We start from the raw sequence: 19,608 nt of genomic DNA, 5'->3' as shown, positions 1-19,608 counted from the left end.
GTACAAGAGATATAAATGCAGAAGCACAGCTCGAGGCTAGAAAGATGGAAAGGAGGATCCCAGCTGCCATTCAAAAGGGTTTTGAACCAATAAAAACAGAATGGCACCCGCTTTGTGTTGTTTACGTTTTAGTGGGAGTGTAAAATGATCGGAGCAACAATCTAAGACAATTCAACTGGCAACCAGCATGTAAGAATGAATGAACAGGAAACTCATTAAAAGTATAGAGACTCCTCAAGTATTCCTCTGGTATCGGGAGGGGGAAAAACAATGAACTGTAGTGGTACACACCTGTGGTCCCAGACTTTGGTTAATGAAGACAGGAGGATTGGTAGCTTGAGGCCAGCCTGGGCTACATGAGATTCCCATCTCTGGGGGGAGAGACCACTCACCCAGCTGAAAGAGAGGACTAAGTTAAGATACCTGTCTTATGAGAAGGGTCACTGGCCATTTTAACTGAGCAGTGAGTGGGGTGGGGCCCTATTTATGACACAAGAGGGCAAGCCCCTCCCCTCTTGTAAGACAGTACTGGGCACATGAGTCTCCTCCTAGCCCTAACCCCTCTCCCAAAGTAAGAGGCACAGAGTGATCACTTGGCAAGGAGTGGGGACCAGCAGTGAAAAACCCACGGACCAGCTCTAAAGAAAGACCAGGAATGCCAGGACAAAAGATTAGAGCCCAAAGGGAGGTGCCATCATGAAAGATCTGTGAAGAGGAAGCCTGAAGGGTAGGGGGCAGAAGGATGAAACCTAGGAGACCAATTTCTTTCACAAGGGAAATAACAACTATGGAGCCAAGTTCTACCTCTGTGTCTAGGCCAGAATGGAGACCTGAGGCACAGCAGACCCTCACAGACTACCCAGGATCAAGGGAGCTGCAGGAATTTGGTATCCCACAGAAACAAAGTCTCCCAAATGAGGCCACTGCCCAGCAAGGAGCTGAATTCCAGCAAGAACAGGGAGTTCAACAATCTACTCTGCTCCAGAAACTTCTCACCCCATTAGCCTTCCCTGTACCACAGCAATCATTCCCAAGCCACAAAGTGCACTCGGATCAACAGGAAGCCACCTCCCAGAATGGACCTGGGGCGGGGAAAGTGCATACAACTCAAAAGGAACTAGAACACAGAGATGAACACGTGGGGACAGCAGAATCTGGACCAGCAGAACCACCTCCAGCTACAGAAGTAGAGGCTACATCTATAGCCCAGGCCGTATCTGGACCGGACAAGAAACTCCCTACCCAAACTGACTTGGTCTCCCAAGAGAGAGCTGAGCAGTCAGACCCTACAGCCCAGCAAACACCTCTAGTCCAAGGAGTCAAGTCTGACCAGGGATCTTTGATAGAGTCAGGGATTTTAGCAAGACTGCAGAAACTAGCCATACAGCAGCCCTCCCAAGAGTGGAAGACATTTCTTGATTGTGTTACAGAGTCTGACATGGAGAAATACCTGAATTCATCCTCAAAGTCAAACCCTCCAGAGCCAAGTGGTGGGACAGTGATCCCAGGAACGCTGCCCTCCAAACAGAAACCCGATTGTGGAAAGATGTCAGGATATGGTGGGAAATTACCACATGGGAAGAAAGGCATCCTCCAGAAACACAAGCACTACTGGGATACAGGTGAGTCTAAGCCTGGAAGACTAGAGCTAGCATGAGTCGTGCTAAGTATTTTCTGTATCTGGGATTATAACACTCAGGTCATCTTCCAAGACTCCCCACCCCCACCCCAGTCTGTAGAGAAGGGATGCTGAGGCGTAAAAAAAATGAAGGATCTTACACAAGACCCTGCAGTTTGGAAACAGCAAACACAGGGGTAAAAGCAAGGTTTGTCTCCCTTTATGCTAGGCAGCCCCTGTACAAAAGATTTGAAGGAAATCAAATTGGAGTGGGAAAGAGCTCTAACTCAGGAATCAGGTCAAAGAAACCACCCTCCTCCTAGCATTCATTTGGGAAGGAAGGAAGGAAGGAAGGAAGGAAGGAAGGAAGGAAGGAAGGAAGGAAGGAAGGAAAGAAATGGCCGAGCAATAGTTGTGAGGCACACCACACTAAGCAACAATAGCGCAATGCTCAATGTGGGCCTTACACTGGGCAAGCGTGGTATAGACTAGCTCAACATCTGGAACATTCACAGCCTCTGCTTCGAGAAGGTCTTCCCTCTGCCAAGTGCCTCGACAGGGCCTCAGCGTCGTGGAGTGACCGGGTTTCATGGCATTTAGAAGCTTGGGAGAGGGGCCTGGATAGGGTTGCAGAACACAGACTTCTGTCTGTGGGGAGGTCAAGGCTGAATGGAAACAGCATAGTGAGGTGCTGCTGAGGTGCGGCGGTTCTTCCTGCTGCCTCTCTGAAGCAATGCCAGGTAACGCCACAGAGCCCAGTCCTGACAGGAGCACAGAGAAGGTTATAGTCCCGAAGGCCGGTAGTGATGGTCTTTCACCTCAGGGAGCCCGCCCCGCCTCCCCCAAAGACTTAAGAGGTTTCTCAGGGGGACAGAATAATGCTTGCTCCGTCAAGAAGAAAATCGAGGCTTAATTCTCCCAGTGCAGCCCGGTTCCTGAAGCTTCTGGCATGGGCTACCCAGAAGCGGCTGAGAATGCAGTGCGCATGTGCGAGTCTTGGGCCTCCTCTGCTTCCCGCCTTTTCCAAGGCACGTGAAGCTCCCTCTACTTACGCTCCTTTCAGTAGGTCAAGCCTGAGGCCTGCAAGCTGCTAGGCCTTAGGGTTGCAGTCTTCCTCCTTCACCGCCCCGCATCCCTTTTATTCTAGAGAGGGAGGATAGAAGATGTGAGACCGGAAGGTAATTTGCTGAGAGGTCGAAGCAGCCTCAACTACAATATGGGACCCTGTCTGAAAAAACACAGCAGGGACGAACACGTGAGGGGCCGGAGAAAAGGCGGGGCTTCCCAAGGGCTACCAAGCGCGGCCACGCCCCCAGGTGATCCCCGCCCGCCCTTGCTCGCCTGTTCCTCCAGCTCCTGGGGCAAGTGGGCGGGCCAAGTTCAAGGAAAGATGAGTGGGGTAGCGAGTGTCAGCACCTTCAATGAGAAGACCGAGGATTCTATGTTGGGGGGGGGGGGTCTCTGGTGCGACTCCTCACCATTCCTTCTGTGAGGACACTTTTCGCCGCCTCCAGGGTTGCTTTTTTTTTTTTTTTTTTTGGTCGTTGTGGTGGATTGCGCGGTTCCTTTAACCTGAGCGAATGGGCGGGGGCAAAACCTTCGGCTCCGCCCATTAAAGGCGGAGCTCAGCTAGGAGCCTGCCCAGGATTGGATGGTTTAGGGGCCTGGCGGTGGTGTGTAACTAAGATTGACTCTAAGAGAGGGACTTGATCACTGGAACTGGGCCCCGCGCCGGGACTGGAAAGAATTGATGGAGCCGGCCGTGGAATCGGCGCCCGTGGTGGCCCAGGCCTCCAAGCAGGCCAAAGAAGGATCGAAGAACCGCAGTCGCAGGCGGTGGCGAAAAGGCAAGGTCAAAGGTGAGCCGGTAGCAGGTTGGAAGATATCCCACACATCCTGCGGGGGACGGGGGACTGGGTGGACTGACCCACTTCCACGTGGGGGAGAGATCTGTGGATTAACCCACTGCCGTGGTGCGTGGGGGGTGATGTGAGAGTAGAATGCCCCACCGAGACGTAAGGACTACCAGCTATCCCAGTCCGGTCTTGGGACAAGTGTTCGAGATGCTTGCTAGTCTGTAGGAATAGGATTCTCGCTCCGGTTCCTTATTCTCTGTGTGACCAAGAGCAACAGCTATGCCCTTAGTGTTTTCAGCTTCGGTTCAAGCGCTGTTTTTCATGTCTTCTGCCCTCTTAAAAGAATAACGTGGGAGGGTTTTTAACTGCTTTTTCAAAATAAAGTATAAGCGTGCAAAAGGTAGGCGGAAGAGGCACCCGGTAACTGCAAGAGCTCCTTCCTCTCTCAGTCAATCCATCCCTCTACTCATTGACTCAAATCGACCTTCGTCAACCCAGCAACACTGGGGCGACTTCCGAAACATGAGAACCTTTAAGTTGGCTTTGCACCTTCACACCGTCCTTGGAGAAAGGAGAGAGTTACCATCTCGCTTCTCTGGATCTAAAAGGCTGAAGAAACAGTGGCAGAGCAACCAGAGATATTGCATGGCTCAGTCAGAGCGGGCATTGTGTCCTGGTTCAGTTATGAGTCTTGTCTGTCTGGTGGCGCTTACAGTCAAACCCAGGGTCTAGTGAATGCTAAGCAAGCACTCAGCGGGGCAGCTTCCCTGCAGTCCATGTATCCTTATCAGTCCCAGGGAGAGGTTCCTGTGCAGGCAAAAAAAAAAAAAAAAAAAAAAAATCTAGCGTGGCTCCCCAGCCTCAGTAACCCCAAGTCCATCATTCCTCCTACCTCCCTTGGAAGACAAGTGTTGCGGCTCAAGCAGGAGCCTGAAGCCTCCTACCCCACAGCAGAGACACTATACTTTGAGGCAAAGTGGAACCTTTTTGGCAGAGACCCATTTTGCCAACTTGCTATGATCTGTGAAGGGATGAACAGGCCCCTTTTCTCGATTTTTTTTTTTTCTGTCCTGAGCTCCAAACAGGCATCTGTAGAGCTGTTGTCAACTTCAAATGTGTGTCGCTTGGCACCCAGTAAGTCAGGAGAGGTGGATGTGAGTCTACTGCCTGAGTGTACTGAGTAGAGTGTCCGACTCGGCTAGACACTGATCTTCCTAAGAGTAGGGTTGTATCTGCCTTGTTTACAGGGAATGCCAGACACATGGACATTCAAGTATTTAGTAGATTGATAAGTAAAGGAATGTGTGAAGTGCGACGTGGGGCTGTTAATAGCCAGGCTGCCCTTCGAGTCATGAGGAGTCAGAAAGAATCTGCTTGAGTAAGGCACCTTTCACAGGGTCCAGGCCAGCATACTCACAAAAGCTCGCAGCCCTGAGAATTGTTTGTCGATGCCTGAGGCCCTTCCTGGTGCCTGGGGTGAATCAGATCCCACCCCGCCCCAAGGGCATCCTGACTGGCAGGAGCCATCCTTTATCCCCGTGATCTTGCCAGTATCTGGATGAGACTGCTGTCATTATGATCAGCCCATTTCCTAAATGACAACACAGCTGAGCCGGTTGGGTTTCCTTTACCTGTCCATGAAGGCAGAGAGATGGACACCTTCAGCCTTCTCAGAGCAGGGAGTGTGGGAGTCGACAGCTGTTGTATGCCCCAACCTTAATCCTGAATCTAAAAGGCTCTAGTCACACAGATCCTGTCGCCAGGCACTCAACGCCTAGAGGTGCCAGGCTTAGGCTTGACAGGACAGTCATCCCAGTAGAGCTGAGGACACGGATGTTAATAGGACTATTGTTGCACACGCCTCTGATCAAACAGACGTGATGAAAGACAGAATCCTGGAGCTAGGGATGTAGCTTAGTCACTGGAGTACTTGAGCACACAGCCCAGGGTCTGTCACCGGACCACACAGAGTAGGCATCGCAGCACGCTCTTATAATTCAGAAGTAGTGAGGCCGAGGCAGGAGGATCAGAAAGAACTTTAAGGTCATCTTTGACCACACAGTCAGTCAGAGGCCAGCTTGGGCTACATGAGAAAATGTGTCCTGCTTTCAAAAGAGAGAGAATCCTGGGAAAATGATCATGGGAAGCTTTTCCAACGAGGTGACGTCATACTCATGGGTGGGCAGACTTCAGCTACCATGCAAGGAGGTAGGGAGAGCAGAGCAGTATGAGCAAGAACACCTTAGGAGCAGTGTCTGATAAAGCAGAGACAGGGCTGGGGGCAGGACGCTGGGGCAGGCAGGGTGGGCTCAAGGGAGAGTTAGAAGGCCATGTCCAAGACTGAAGCTTGATCTGGGAGGAAGGTGGGGAAACATTGATGGGCTGGAAGGCCATGATGAGCTTTATGCTTTCAAAAAGCCCTCTGGGTGCTCTGCAGGAAATGGCTTATGTCAGAGGCTCACGAGCTTTAAAACTCTCCAGGGATAGGGGAGGGAAATGGACAGTGTAATTCCTGAGCTCTCTGCCTGCCTGAGCAGATAGTGAGTCCTGCAGGCTCTCAGTACACACGAACACACATGGAGACCATGACACACCCAAACATAGACAGATCTTGTTTTTATTGTTGTAGAGGAGGGGCATCATGTATACATCCCAGGCTGGCTTTGAACTCACCCTGACCGTGAACATCAGATCCTCTTGTCTCCACCACCATCGTGCTGGGACTCCAAATGTTCACCCCCACACCCAGTCTGTACGGAACTGGGGATCACACACAGGTGGAGTGAGGCAAACACTGCACCAACCGAACTGCACCCCCAGTCCTAGTATATGGAGTCATAAAAACATGAACACATCCCCATACAAGCTGAAAACCCAAGACAAAACACATACCCACAGGCGAACAAAGTGCATAGGCCATGACACATACAAACACACACACCTTCAGACATGTCAAGAAACATGAAGGTACACTGACTTGCTACATCCCCAGGCACCAAAGTCCAGGCCTGATACAGCTGACAAGTGGCCTCTCAGGGCAAAGGGCTGGAGGAGGTAGGAGTACAGTTCAATGGCAGAACATTTGTCTAGCACGGACAAGTGTGATTCCCAGCACCGAAGCGGGGGAAACATCTCCCAGGGCAAAGGGCTGGGCCCTAGTTGGCTACGTCCCCCTCCCCCACTACCAGGTCCCTCGGCCCTACCTTTGCCCCATTCCTGCCATGCTCACCCATGGTCCCATTGGGTGTGCCCTTACCCAATGCCCTATGCCTGAGATTCTAGCAATCTGGCTATCCCTCCCTCCCTTCTGCCACTAGCCAGCCTGGTCTTCAGGGAACGACCTTGAATGGGGCAAAGAGCAGGGCCCTGACACAAGGGCTGGGGGGATTCAACCTTCCCCTTACCGCTTCATCGCAATCCCTTGTTCCTCCCAAAGTGTTCTTCATCTCCAATCAGTGTCCCAACCCCGTACTCCCCGCTTGTCACACTGGGGTGGGAAGGCAGTCAGTCCTAGCAGCGTGAACTGTGGTATCCAGTATGTAAGGTATCCTGTGTGACAAGTGGGTGAAGCTAGGCTTAGAAAGTGGGAAATTACACCAGCCAGGAGTGGAACACATGGAGAAGGCCCTGAACTCGGACGGCCCAGACAATGTCATGGGGAGACAGAACAGAAAGTATGATCAGGAAATCATACGGTGTATTAGGGTAGTGATGGACTGCATCGATAAAGAGCCCAACCCCCCACCCGGTCAGTGAGGCTGAGCTGAGGGAGGCCAGGAGCAAACCCTGCATGTGCATGCACTGCCTCCCCCGGCAGTGCTGGATAGCACTCAGTAGTAGTGCTTGCTTGTCACATAGGCCCCACTCCCAGGAGGAAGGGGAGGAAGGCCCCAGGGGGGACTGCCTATGAAGCAGCCACCCACCCTGTCGGGCAGAACGGCTCAGCAGTTACCAGATGGGGTGTTCAGACCTACCCCAGATCACCCAACACGTGACCTGGACCGGTATCCCACCATAATAGCTACTTAGCTTAACTGTCCCTGAGACCCTGGTCCGTCTGTCCGTCTGTCTGCGAGTCCTGGGAAGGTGCAACCCTCTCCCCAGTTCCCAGCCAGTGCCTTTGGCCTTCAGTCGACTTGGTGCCCTCTGCCCTTCACATATTTGCTCGAGTGTGCTAGGCCTTGGGGCCACCCTGTCCCTTCATCAAGATGACAGTCCAGGGACAGAGACTGAGGATTCACCCACGGCCGACACGTGCTGCCGAAGCCTCTCGTGTGCAGTGGGCTCTTTCAGAGGTCACACACCTGGGTTTATTTGTAGTGTGGTGTTCTCCCTAAATAGTCACTCTCTGCTTTATGAGCTATACGGGCCCGTAAACCCTTGTGTCCTAGAGGAGACAGACAGGAAAGCAAAGGTATGAACACGCCACGGCTGAAATAAACTTCAGTGGGTAAACGAGCGTGGGCTTTAGAGGTGGGGAGAGTGAGGGGGGACCACCACAAGCTGAGGCCTGAGGGGGAGACAGATGGGCTGGGTGAGGAGCCTGTGGAAGAACCTGCAAAAGTATCTGAGCCTTGCTTTCCCCGTGTGTAACAGAGTCGCCTGTCGGCAGGGTGGGCTGCAGAAGTTAGGGGACAAGCCAAGGGTGTGCATGTGAGAATACCACCCAGCGGGGCCTGTGGCTCAGGCTTCTGGCTGAGTTTGGTGATGCCCTTAATCGGCTTTTGCCCTCCCAGGGGGGAGAAGCAGGCCTGGTCACATTTTTTCCCCTAACAGCTGGAGACATCTGTGCCAGGGCCTGTCTGAGTTGGGGGTGGGAATTGGCATTACTGAGCCTCTGGCTCCCTGAATCCACTTGGGAGAGAAGGGAGAACAGCTTTCTGGGGAAGAGGGGACAGTGTGTTCAGGACTAAGGCTTGGGACTCCTGGGTCCTAAGGGAGAAGACTGGAACTGGGTCCTTGAGTCTGAGGAAGGAGAGGCTGGAGGCTAGATCCAACTCTGAGCAAGGAGAACTGGGGCATGGGCTCCCTGGTCTGAACAAGGAGGGACTGGGGGCAGGGATCCAGGCTCTAAGGAAGGAGAACCTAGCGGGAGGACTCTCTGTTGTGCTGCCCGTCAAGCAGGCAGGAGGGGCAAGGAGTTGAACTCTGGGCTCTGTTTACAACATGTGGTTCTGACCATCCTTTCTGGATGGGAGGTTGAAGCAAAGGCCACACCCTACCCAGGCTGGTCCCTCCCCCAGTTTATCGCCCCAGGCTGCTACTGGCACTAGCCACAGACCTGCTGTGCCAGCTTGGGGAGCTCCAGTCGGAAGAGGCCAGGGAGGGGTGAGTGTAGGCCCAGCTAAGAGACAGAACCCAGGGCCTGGAAGGGAGAGGAGACATTGTCTTCTAGGGAAACAAACGGCTGCAAGTCTAGGAGCCAGGCAGGGCCCTAGACTTCCAGGGAGGAAAAAAAAATCACTTGGGAAGGTTGTAATGTCCCCACCAAAGTGTCAAGGGCAGCTTATCCAATATGTGGTATAAGACTCTAAATAACAGGAATACCTAAGGACACTGGAGAACGATCACAAAGGACCCTGAATGTGGGAAGCCAAGCCAAGCATGGAGCCAGACGTTGAAGGACAGCTGAGCTCTGAGAGTCCTAGGAGGAGCTCTACAGATGTGGGAGCTCTGGACTTAGAAATGGGCTCTGTAATTATCCATACAACCTTTGGCTCCGTACTGCTCCTTAGTTTCCCCTGCTGTAAAAGAGGACTCTAGCGGCAATAGAAGTCTGAACCATTGCATGCAGGCTCTTCCGGAGCCAACTAAACCATAGCATGGGTTTAGCTATTTAAACTGCCGTTTTGGCCAGGAGATTGGGACAGTGTAATCTAAGGCAGGTGGACAGGGCTGAAAGAAGGGATGTTGGGTTTCAGGAATCCTACAGAAAAACAAGGAGGAGGTAGATTTTGGAAGGGATTCTACAGGAAGGTTTAAGCCTCCAGGAGTGAGCCCCCCCCCCCCCCCCCGGTGCAGAAAGGCTGGCACTGTGGATAGAGCTCAGAAGGAGGGCTAGGAATAGAGGCAGTCTTAGGTGATGGTAATGGCTGGCTCGGCATTAACACCCCGACCATTGTTAGAAGGGAAGGGTTTGTAGGCAACCCCAGGAGACTGCGAAGGAAACTCGTAATGGGGCTTGAGTGTGTGGGTAAGGAAGGGAACTGCTGAGCGTCCAGATTTCCCAGAACAAGAAGGACAAGTCCAAAGACAATAAACAAAGATAGGAGTTCATCGTTGAATACCTGGAAGGAAGAAGGAAGAGGGTGGGCAGCTTCTGGGATAGAGAAGCAGATTCTTTGGAGTTCAGGAGATTGGACTCCTAGATCCAGGAAAGAGGGCAAAAGCCATGGACAGTGGGTTTCTGATTCTGAAGAGGAGAGATAGGCAGGGGCTGCTTAGCCTGGGGCTTCGACTCCCAGCCGATAGGCAGAAAGAGGATGAGGCCCCAGACTTCTAGAAGACAAGGAGATAAATTCCGAGGTGTGAGAGAGAAGATAATGGAAAGCTCCTGCATCTCCAGGAGGCTTGGAACAGACCGGTGAACCTGAGGAAGGAGAGGGCTACGGCTTTGGACTCCTGAATCTCCTGTATCTTGGCAGGGATGGTCCTCGGTTTGAATACTGGGTTGGGCCTAGGGAGAGAGAGGTAGGAGCTGTACCCCTGGGCCTGACAGAGCAAAGAGTAATCCCAGACCTTCCCATCTTCCCGCAGCCTCGGCATTCTCACACAGCATGGATTTACGCACAATGACACAGTCGCTGGTGGCGCTCGCAGAAGACAACATGGCCTTCTTCTCAAGCCAGGGCCCAGGAGAGACAGCACGGCGGCTGTCCAACGTCTTTGCAGGTGTTCGGGAACAGGCACTGGGGCTAGAACCAACTCTAGGTCAGCTCTTGGGTGTGGCACACCATTTCGACCTGGACACTGAGACACCAGCCAACGGATACCGTAGCTTGGTGCACACAGCTCGTTGCTGCCTGGCACACCTACTACACAAATCCCGCTATGTGGCCTCTAACCGCAGAAGTATCTTCTTCCGTGCCAGCCACAACCTAGCAGAACTGGAGGCCTACCTGGCTGCCCTCACCCAGCTCCGTGCTCTAGCCTACTACGCCCAGCGCCTGCTGACCATCAACCGACCAGGAGTGCTCTTCTTTGAGGGCGATGAGGGACTCAGCGCTGACTTCCTACAGGACTATGTCACGCTACATAAAGGCTGCTTTTACGGTCGCTGCCTGGGCTTCCAGGTGAGTCCCTTGCCCCATGTCCTTCCAGACTCACAGTGAAGGCACTGCTGGCTGGTACATGTCCTTGAAGTAGTGTGCAGGGTAATCACAATTATTAGATTCATGACTCAGGGGTTGGGGATTTAGCTCAGTGGTGTTGCGCTTGCCTAGCAAGAGCAAGGCCCTGGGTTCCGTCCCCAGCTCCGAAAAAAATAAAAATAAAAAAATAAAGATTCATGACTCAGCCCACAGACTGGCAAGGAAAGTTGGCAGGAACTCAGATCTACCATGTATCAGAAGTCTCTTCACCAGCTGGGCCTAGGAACTCAGGCCAGGTTCCTGTCACCAACTACTTGGGAAGCTGAGGCAGGAGGATTGCAAGTCCAAGGCCTGGCTGAGCTTGCAGAGTGAGGGGAAGGGAAGCCTAGGAACTTACTGAGAGCTGGTCTCAAAGGTAACAAGAAAACTGGGGCTGTGATTCAGTGGGAAAGGTCTCTCTAACATGCATGAAGTCAGAGCTCCAACCCCTGGTGGGGGGGCGTTCATTTGTTCTTTTTCTTTTTGAGTTTTATGGATTGAACTTAGAGCCTCACGAATGTCCGGCAAGCACTCTGCTGTTGAGCCGTATCCCCATCCATTCACTCTTTTGTAGTCCCATAAGTTCTTTTGAGTTTGAGCCCCTGGGAGGGTGATCATTCATTAGTCTCACAGGTCTGTTCTGTGTGAGTGCACTCCCTGTCATCTTCACTGAGACTGTGGAACAGAAGGAAGAAGGTGCCATTCCACAGATATCAGATTGGCACCTGGGCTTAGTTGCTAGAAAAATCACATGAGTTCTAGGCAGCCCTCAGGACAGGGTCAACACACCCATCATAGTTGGTATCAGTGGGGAAGATCTGGTTGTGGCTGGTCTCTTCCCTGAACTGGAGATTCTGACCCAAGCTGAGGGCCTTCTGTCTTTTGCCCACCCCAGAGCACCTCAGAGAGAGGCAGCCTGTCACCACACAGAAAGTGAGGCAGCCCAATACCCTCACGAGGTTTAGGCAGAAGGATTATTTAAAGGTTGGGGCTAGCCTGAGCTACATTATATGTCCCAGACAAGCCAAGACTATAGAGAGAGACCCAGCTTCATAAACAAACACACGAATAAGTAAATAAATTGGGGGCTAGAGAATTGCAGAACATAGGAAACTAAAATCAGAACACAGGCCAGAACTGTCCCTGTCTGGGGTCAGTGCTTGTTCTAGGCAGCCCCAAGGGACTCCCTACTGAGAATTCCAGGGGCCTCCTCTCCCTTCACTGAGAGATGAGTGCACCACTCTTTCAGCTTCCCTGTCCCTGTTCACCACTCTGGTCCTGAGCAACCCAACATAGTTATTCCTGGGACTTTCTACTCACACACAGGAACCCTACACATGGTGATGAGCCTAGCAGAGCCAGCCATCTCCCTACTTTCATGTCCTGGCATCGCCACTGGAAAGAAAGAAATTCCAGGCTGCCTAAATCGGTATTATAGCCACAAAGGCCAGGAGAGCCTGTGCTCTTTGGCCTACTGGGTCCCTGGCCAAGAGCACAGCCTGGGCCAGCTGCCAGCTCCTGAGGACCTAGATCTGCTAGAATGCAAGACAGCATCACCCTCTAAAATGTCAGCTTCCAGGAAGGCAGAAGCCTCCAGACCTCAGATATTACTCAGTCACTGCTCACCCCCAAAGCATAGCATGCTGTGGAACTTGTCCAGTGTTTACTGAGTGAACAAGAACTCCACTAATTCCTTGCCTTGGCCTCCTCTGGCTGAGTCTCCTGTCTGTCCTCTGTCTGCCACCTGTCATGTGTCTCCAAGTCTTCCCTGACAGCCATCTACCCCTTGTCTAAGCCTCAGCTGATCTTCCCAAGTTCTTTCTACCTGTCTTGGATCATTTCCCCATTTCTGGCTTTCAGTTCCCTGTACCCAGCCCAAACTGTCTGCTCCTTCCCTTTGACTAGGCCTCAGCTGATCTCCCCAAGTTCTTTCTACCTGTCTTGGATCATTTCCCCATTTCTGGCTTTCAGTTCCCTGTACCCAACCTGAACTGTCTGCTTCACCCCTGTTTTTCCTAGCTTCAGGAAGATCCTGTACACTCTTACTCCCCAGTTCGCAGCCCTCCAGATGATCAGAATGAAATCCATCCCTCAGCCTAGGCCCTTCCTTGCCTCTAGGACCTCCCTTGCTTTCGTTCCTGGCTCACTCAGCTGTAGGCACACCACAAAGTTCCCCGTTCCATGTTCTCCTCATCTCTGCCTCCTATCCCAGCCCCTCCCTCCTTCCTGTACACCCCCCCAGGTGCCCACCTTCTGATCTCCTGCACTGCCAGTCTGCTGGCTTACATGCCCACCTATTGGCCAGGTCCTCACACCTCCCTCTTGGAATGCCAACCCCCTGCTTTCCCTTGCTACCCGTGTACAGCATTGCAGTTTCCACTTCTGCCCTTGCTCTGGCCTCTCCTGGGAATACCCCTCTCCTCATTCAAATCCCGACTCCCAGGCCTGACCAGGTAGCCTGGCCCATGGGCATCAATGCAGCCCATGCTCCCAGTGCCATCCCTCAAATCTTTAGTTGATTGACATTTGTGTCACATGTCCTCATGTGTTCATCATCTCCTTCGTTTTGAGGACACTAGGTCCATGAACGGGCCCAGGGTGCTGCCCACAGCAGCTCAGTAAAAGCTCACTAAACGTGTGCACCTACTCCTACCTCTGTCCCAAGTCGTGCCCCATCCTCATCCCTCTCCTGGGTAGTTGGGTGACACAGGCATCCCTTCACAGTTCACACCTGCCATCCGGCCGTTCCTGCAGACTCTCTCCATCGGGCTGGTGTCCTTCGGGGAACACTACAAACGCAACGAGACGGGCCTCAGTGAGTGGTGGCCAGACCCTGCCCACACCCCCTCCTGTCCCCTTTCCTAACCCAGCTGAGCACTCTGGCTGCCACCAGGGCTCCTTGACACCCACCCCCCGCCCTGACCCCCAGGTGTGACTGCAAGTTCCCTCTTTACGGGTGGCCGATTCGCCATAGACCCAGAGTTGCGTGGGGCTGAATTTGAGCGCATCATACAGAACCTGGACGTGCACTTCTGGAAAGCCTTCTGGAATATCACGGAGATCGAGGTGCTATCGGTGAGCTCAGAGCCACAAGCAAGCCCAGCATGCTCACAGGTGGAGACTGACTGACCCCCAGACATCCAGTGAAGCCACAACCGTCCACTCACGACAGGGCCCCAGGCCCAAGGACAGCACATAAGAGAAAGACTGGGCTGGGAGGAGGGAGGGTGTGGTGTGGTGTGGTGTACATCCCCACCACCTACCTCCATAACCCTACCCTGGCATCCTTTCTGTTCCCTCCCCAGTCTCTGGCCAACATGGCATCAACCACCGTGAGGGTAAGCCGCCTGCTTAGCTTGCCGCCTGAGGCCTTTGAGATGCCACTAACCTCTGACCCCAAGCTCACAGTTACCATCTCACCTCCCTTGGCACACACGGGACCAGGCCCTGTGCTAGCCAGGCTCATCTCCTATGACCTGCGGGAAGGGCAGGTAAGCCTCCTAGCCGCAGACAGTAGCAGCCCCACCCTAACACCCTGAAGCCCTGAGCCTACCATGTGGGAGGAAGAAAGCCCTGACAGATCACCCTCCCTCCTCACTACCAGGACAGCAAGATGCTCAACAGCCTGGCAAAATCTGAGGGCCCACGCCTGGAGCTGCGCCCACGGCCTCAACAAGCCCCCCGCTCACGAGCCCTGGTTGTCCACATTCACGGTGGTGGCTTTGTGGCACAGACCTCCAAATCCCATGAGCCCTACCTCAAGAACTGGGCCCAGGAGCTAGGCGTCCCCATCATCTCCATCGACTACTCCCTGGCCCCTGAGGCCCCCTTCCCCCGAGCACTGGAGGAGTGTTTTTTTGCCTACTGCTGGGCTGTCAAGCACTGTGAACTGCTTGGTGAGACCCAGGTCCCTGCTTTTGCAGATTCTTCCCCATCCTTGTCCTGGCCACCCTTCTTCAACCCCTATCCTGTCCTGGAGAGGCACTAAGTCCCTAGGTCCTGAAGCCTCAGCCTCATCTCTGTCTGCCCCTCGTCCCAGCCCACCTCCCTTCTGCTGCCTCTGCGGCCGCGCCAAGGGCCAGCCCCAACACTGCTCATCTCGTACCTTGGACACTACATCTCTACCTCCTGCTTTCTTATCCCAGCCCCTCCCCTCCTGCCTCTCCCACCTCACCCCACCCCAGGTGCCCACCTTCTGCTCTCCTGCACTGCCAGTCTGCTGACTGACATGCCCACCTATTGGCCAGGTCCTCATACCTACCTCTTGGAATGCCATCATCTCAGGAGGGCATGAAGGCATAGAGCCATGATGGTGCATGGCCATTCCCAGCCTGGATGCTGACCTCTGCTTTCCCAACGTCTGACGTCCCTGTCTTGGGAAAACTGCCCCAAGTTCCTCTTTCCCACCCCCCGCTCTTGCTACTGCCTGCCAGACCCCAGGCCCTCAGCGCTTTGGGGCTGTCCTCTGCCCACTACCTACCACATAGGTCCAAATCCATGCCTCCTGCCAGTAACTAGCATGGCATTCTGCTTGATCTTGGGACTTGCAGACCTCAGCTGAGAGCCCAGTTCTCCTGCTCATGCGCCTCTTCTCCCCACAACTAGGTTCAACCGGAGAGCGGATATGCCTTGCGGGGGACAGCGCAGGTGGGAACCTCTGCATCACCGTGTCCCTTCGGGCAGCAGCCTATGGGGTGAGGGTGCCAGATGGCATCATGGCAGCCTACCCAGTTACCACCCTGCAGTCCTCTGCTTCTCCCTCTCGTCTGCTGAGCCTCATGGATCCTCTTCTACCACTGAGCGTACTCTCCAAGTGTGTGAGCGCCTATTCAGGTAAGACCAAGCCCTCAGAGTGTGGCAGCTGGAGGCCTGCATGCCTCAGATACTCCATGTCTGTGTGTTAGAACTGGGCCTAAAAAGAGACACCGACTTGGCCTCCCACTTGCATTCTGCAGGGACAGAGACGGAGGACCATTTTGACTCAGACCAGAAGGCATTGGGCGTGATGGGGCTGGTGCAGAGAGACACGTCCCTGTTCCTCAGAGACCTCCGCCTGGGCGCCTCCTCATGGCTCAACTCCTTCCTGGAGTTAAGTGGGCGCAAGCCCCATAAGACCCCATTGCCCGCAACAGGTGAGTTAGAGCTTGCTCTGAGGCACCTAGCCAAGACAGCCTACACAGACACCTAGACACATGAGGCCACAGCGTACCTGCCTGGCTGACTCTGTCCTTGGTCCTACAACAAGCCCTTAGTTTTCCACAGCAGACCACATCCTGCTTCCCCAAGCCATCTCACAATCGCTTTGCCTAAAGAAAGAAAGAAACAAACAAACAAACAAAGAAAACCTCTCAGGGGCCCATGGCCCTCACCACTCACTACTGTTAGTCCCAGCACTCAGGAAGCAGAAGAAAGCTCTGTGAGTGAGTTCAGGGCCAGCCTGATCTCCAAAGCAAATTCCTCCTCAAGGTAGGTCAAAGCCACATTGGGAGACACTGTCTTAACATTGGGGAGATGGCTGAGACAACAGAGAGCCTGCTGGGCAGGCGTGGGAACCCGTTTAGACCCCAAAACCCATATAAAACCAGGCGTCGTGATGCACACCATAATCTCAGCTCTGGGTGGGCAGAGGCAGGCAAGCCCCTGGGACTGACCCTGGTGCCGGCTAGGCAAAAGCAGAGAGCTCTGAGTTCAGTGAAAGACATGACTCAAAAGCTAAGGTGGGGGCTAGTAAGATGGCTCAGTACCTGCTGCCAAGCCCACCCTGGGTTCAGTTCCCAGGATTCACTTGGTGGAAGGCAAGAATTGCCTCAGACGTGTACACCCACACACAAAATAAATAAGAATTAATAAAAGCGAAAGGCAAAAACACCTCGAAGGTGATCTCTGGACACACACACACACACACACACACACACACACACACAATCGGTTCACATGTGTTTTAGAATCTTCAGGTAAATGCAGACACAGACATACAAGTTAAAATGTTAAATTTGAGACAAGGGACCAGTGAGCCCTGGGGGTGAGGTTCTCTGTAGGGAAGGTGACCCTAGGAGGCACGTACTGCAGCCCAGCTTCTCACTCAGTCAGTGCCTCAATGGCTGCTCAGTTAACGGACAAATATTAGCATCTATAACCCTTAGTTTGTCCCTCTGTGTAATGGGTACAACTGTATACCTTGCTGGGTCATAGTGAGGACTACTCCACCCATTTGTGTCGAATGCTAGCACAGTCCCTGGCACACGGGTGCTCTTAGAAGATACCAGAATCCCGTGTCTATGTCTGCAGTTCTGACTCTGGGTCACAGCACCTAAGTGATTATTCTTATATCGGTCTGCACTTTGCCCTCACAGATAAAGGCAAGTTGTAGTCAGGAGTATGTATAGTGCCGCACACCTGAGGCAGGAGGATCCCAATTTGGGCAACAGAAATAAAATAGCATAATTCCTAAAATGGCAAGCCGTGGGGATCCAATTAAATTAATGGACGTGCACATCATCCCAGCTCTTGGTTACCCAGTGGAAAGAGATAAAGGTGAGCCCTGACCACCAGTTTGAACAGCAGGTCCAAGAAAGTAGCATAGCGTACCCTGGAAACTTGCTAGCTGCCTGTAAGCGAGCGCCCTTCCCCTGTGGGAGCTCATGCACACCCTTGGTTGGGTCATAAAGGCTGGCAGAGCTCCCTGCTGTGTGGAGCCCAGAGGCAGCTACAAACCTTACTACCAGGGATGGAGCTGTGCAGCAGAGAACCTGCCTAGCATCCACCAGTAAGGTTAAGGGGCTAGGAATTAGCATATGCAAGGGCTATGTGCGGCACAGAGACAGAGAACAGATACATCTTATTAATCCTGAGTTCTTATATTCTTGTAACTTTAGCTAAGTACTATATAACGTCTATACAGAGGAAAAAATGGAAGCTTTCACAAGTCAACTGATTTGCACTTCCCAGTCTTAATACATGCACACCCTGCCCTATAATGCAGCCCCACCTCCTAGATGACCAGCCTTAAGATTATAACCCTGGATACAGAGGTGTCCCATTCTGGACATTCAGGTGTCCCATTCTGATTGGTCCTGGACCTCCCCCGTCTGGCTTCCACACACCCTACTCACAGCCAGGCTTACCTTCTGGCCTCAAGCAGCCTCTGTCTTTGCCCTTCCTATAGAGACACTGCGCCCCACGGATTCTGGGCGCCTTACGGAGTCTATGCGCAGGAGTGTGTCTGAGGCAGCCCTGGCCCAGCCTGAGGGCTTGCTGGGCACAGATTCCTTGAAGAAGCTAACAATAAAGGACTTGAGCTTTAAGGGCAACTCAGAGCCATCAGACAGCCCCGAGATGTCACAGTCAATGGAGACACTTGGCCCCTCCACACCCTCGGATGTCAACTTTTTTCTGCGATCCGGGAATTCCCAGGAAGAGGCTGAAACCAGAGATGATATAAGCCCAATGGACGGAATCCCCCGCGTGCGCGCTGCCTTCCCTGATGGTTTCCACCCACGGCGCTCAAGCCAAGGTGTCCTCCACATGCCCCTCTACTCGTCACCCATAGTCAAGAACCCCTTCATGTCTCCTCTGCTGGCCCCTGACGTCATGCTGAAGACCCTGCCGCCCGTGCACCTTGTGGTAAGAACAAGGCGGGACAGTGGGGTGGGACATGAGCGCCCTGGAGAAAAGCTAGCCAAGCACCACGTAGCCAGCCAGGCCGGGGAGTCTTGTCATTTGCAGATATGTTGGGCAGGAGGCTTGAGCAGGTGGAAAAGATAGGGGCGGGGCTGGGGAAAGGTCGAGGATTCGGTTAACCACAGCTTCCCAACGCCTCTACCGTGTTCTTCTACCCAACTCCCCTTATTCCCCCGGCCTCTATGAACCTTCACATCTGTGTCCACGTGCTACCCTGATCCCCGCTCTCTCTAGGCGTGCGCTCTGGACCCCATGCTGGATGACTCGGTCATGTTCGCGCGGCGACTGAAGGACCTGGGCCAGCCCGTGACGCTGAAAGTGGTAGAGGACCTGCCGCATGGTTTCCTGAGCTTAGCAGCCCTGTGTCGTGAGACCCGGCAGGCCGCGGAGTTGTGCGTGCAGCGCATCCGGCTGATCCTCACCCCCCCTGCTGCACCGCTGACCTGAGCTGGGAACGGCGGGGGGCGGCACTAAAAGACCTCTTGCACCCTTCTGCGCGGGCTTCCGTGATGAGTGCGCTCCGAGTCGGGCTCTAGGCCCCCTCGGTCGGGCTGGGCGGGAGGGGGCGGGCCGTGCCTTAACCATAAGTGGGGCGGGGCAGGGGCCAAAAGCTGAACCTGGGGGAGGGGGACGCACACACACACACCTGTCACCGAGACAGCTGGACCTGCACTCTACCACTGCCTTCTACTGCTGCTGTGACCGACCACCGCTAGTCGGTTTTGCTTTTTGTAAATAAAAGTTATTTAATTAGGCCTTTTAAAAATAGGGAGTGTGTTTTCCCAGCAGATGGCAGCACTGGGCTCAAGTTGCTGCGAAAGGGAAAAATTAGGATATGTGAACCCATGCTCTAATTTTGCTCACCTAATATACAAGTTCCACCTGCCTGTGATTGTCCTTAAAGCCTCAGCAGCCTGGCCCCTGGTAGACCCTGGTTTTAGTGAGAAAAGTTAGACCCAAAGTCTGCCCTTGGGGCTGCTGGCCCAAGGCTCAAGAGGTCTGTGCAATGATGAATCAGAAAGGATTCAAGAGAAGAGATGATCTTAACCTTAAGCAGAGGAATACAGGGTTGACGAGATGGCTCAGTGGTTAAGAGCACTACTTG

The 19,608-nt window shown here is 53.4% G+C and overlaps 1 protein-coding gene across 8 annotated transcripts; it reads left to right on the top strand.

Moving 5' to 3' along the window:
• The first annotated feature begins 549 nt into the window (after positions 1–549).
• Lipe (lipase E, hormone sensitive type) lies at positions 550–19,269 on the top strand. Of its 8 annotated transcripts, none has more exon segments than NM_012859.1 (10): positions 550–1,622; positions 10,231–10,766; positions 13,548–13,638; positions 13,753–13,898; positions 14,129–14,314; positions 14,428–14,719; positions 15,429–15,656; positions 15,779–15,955; positions 17,989–18,446; positions 18,738–19,254. In NM_012859.1, coding segments are annotated over 10 exon segments (3,207 nt in total). In that variant the 5' UTR covers positions 550–742; the 3' UTR covers positions 18,951–19,254.
• Positions 19,270–19,608: the final 339 nt, after the last annotated feature.

Source organism: Rattus norvegicus, chromosome 1, assembly GCF_021556685.1.
Source record: "Rattus norvegicus strain SHRSP/BbbUtx chromosome 1, alternate assembly SHRSP_T2T, whole genome shotgun sequence".
Classification (NCBI taxonomy): domain Eukaryota; kingdom Metazoa; phylum Chordata; class Mammalia; order Rodentia; family Muridae; genus Rattus; species Rattus norvegicus.
Note: the sequence above shows the minus strand (reverse complement) of the source record. Positions and strands in the feature narration are given on the sequence as shown.

Bases quoted from the DNA above. Each gene is read 5' to 3' on its own strand.
- Lipe (XM_087632673.1), top strand. From the start codon at position 3,369: ATGGAGCCGGCCGTGGAATCGGCGCCCGTGGTGGCCCAGGCCTCCAAG. The intron at 10,767-13,547 runs GTGAGTCCCTTG...ATCCCTTCACAG, and splicing joins GTCGCTGCCTGGGCTTCCAG to TTCACACCTGCCATCCGGCC. The intron at 15,956-17,988 runs GTGAGTTAGAGC...CCCTTCCTATAG, and splicing joins GACCCCATTGCCCGCAACAG to AGACACTGCGCCCCACGGAT.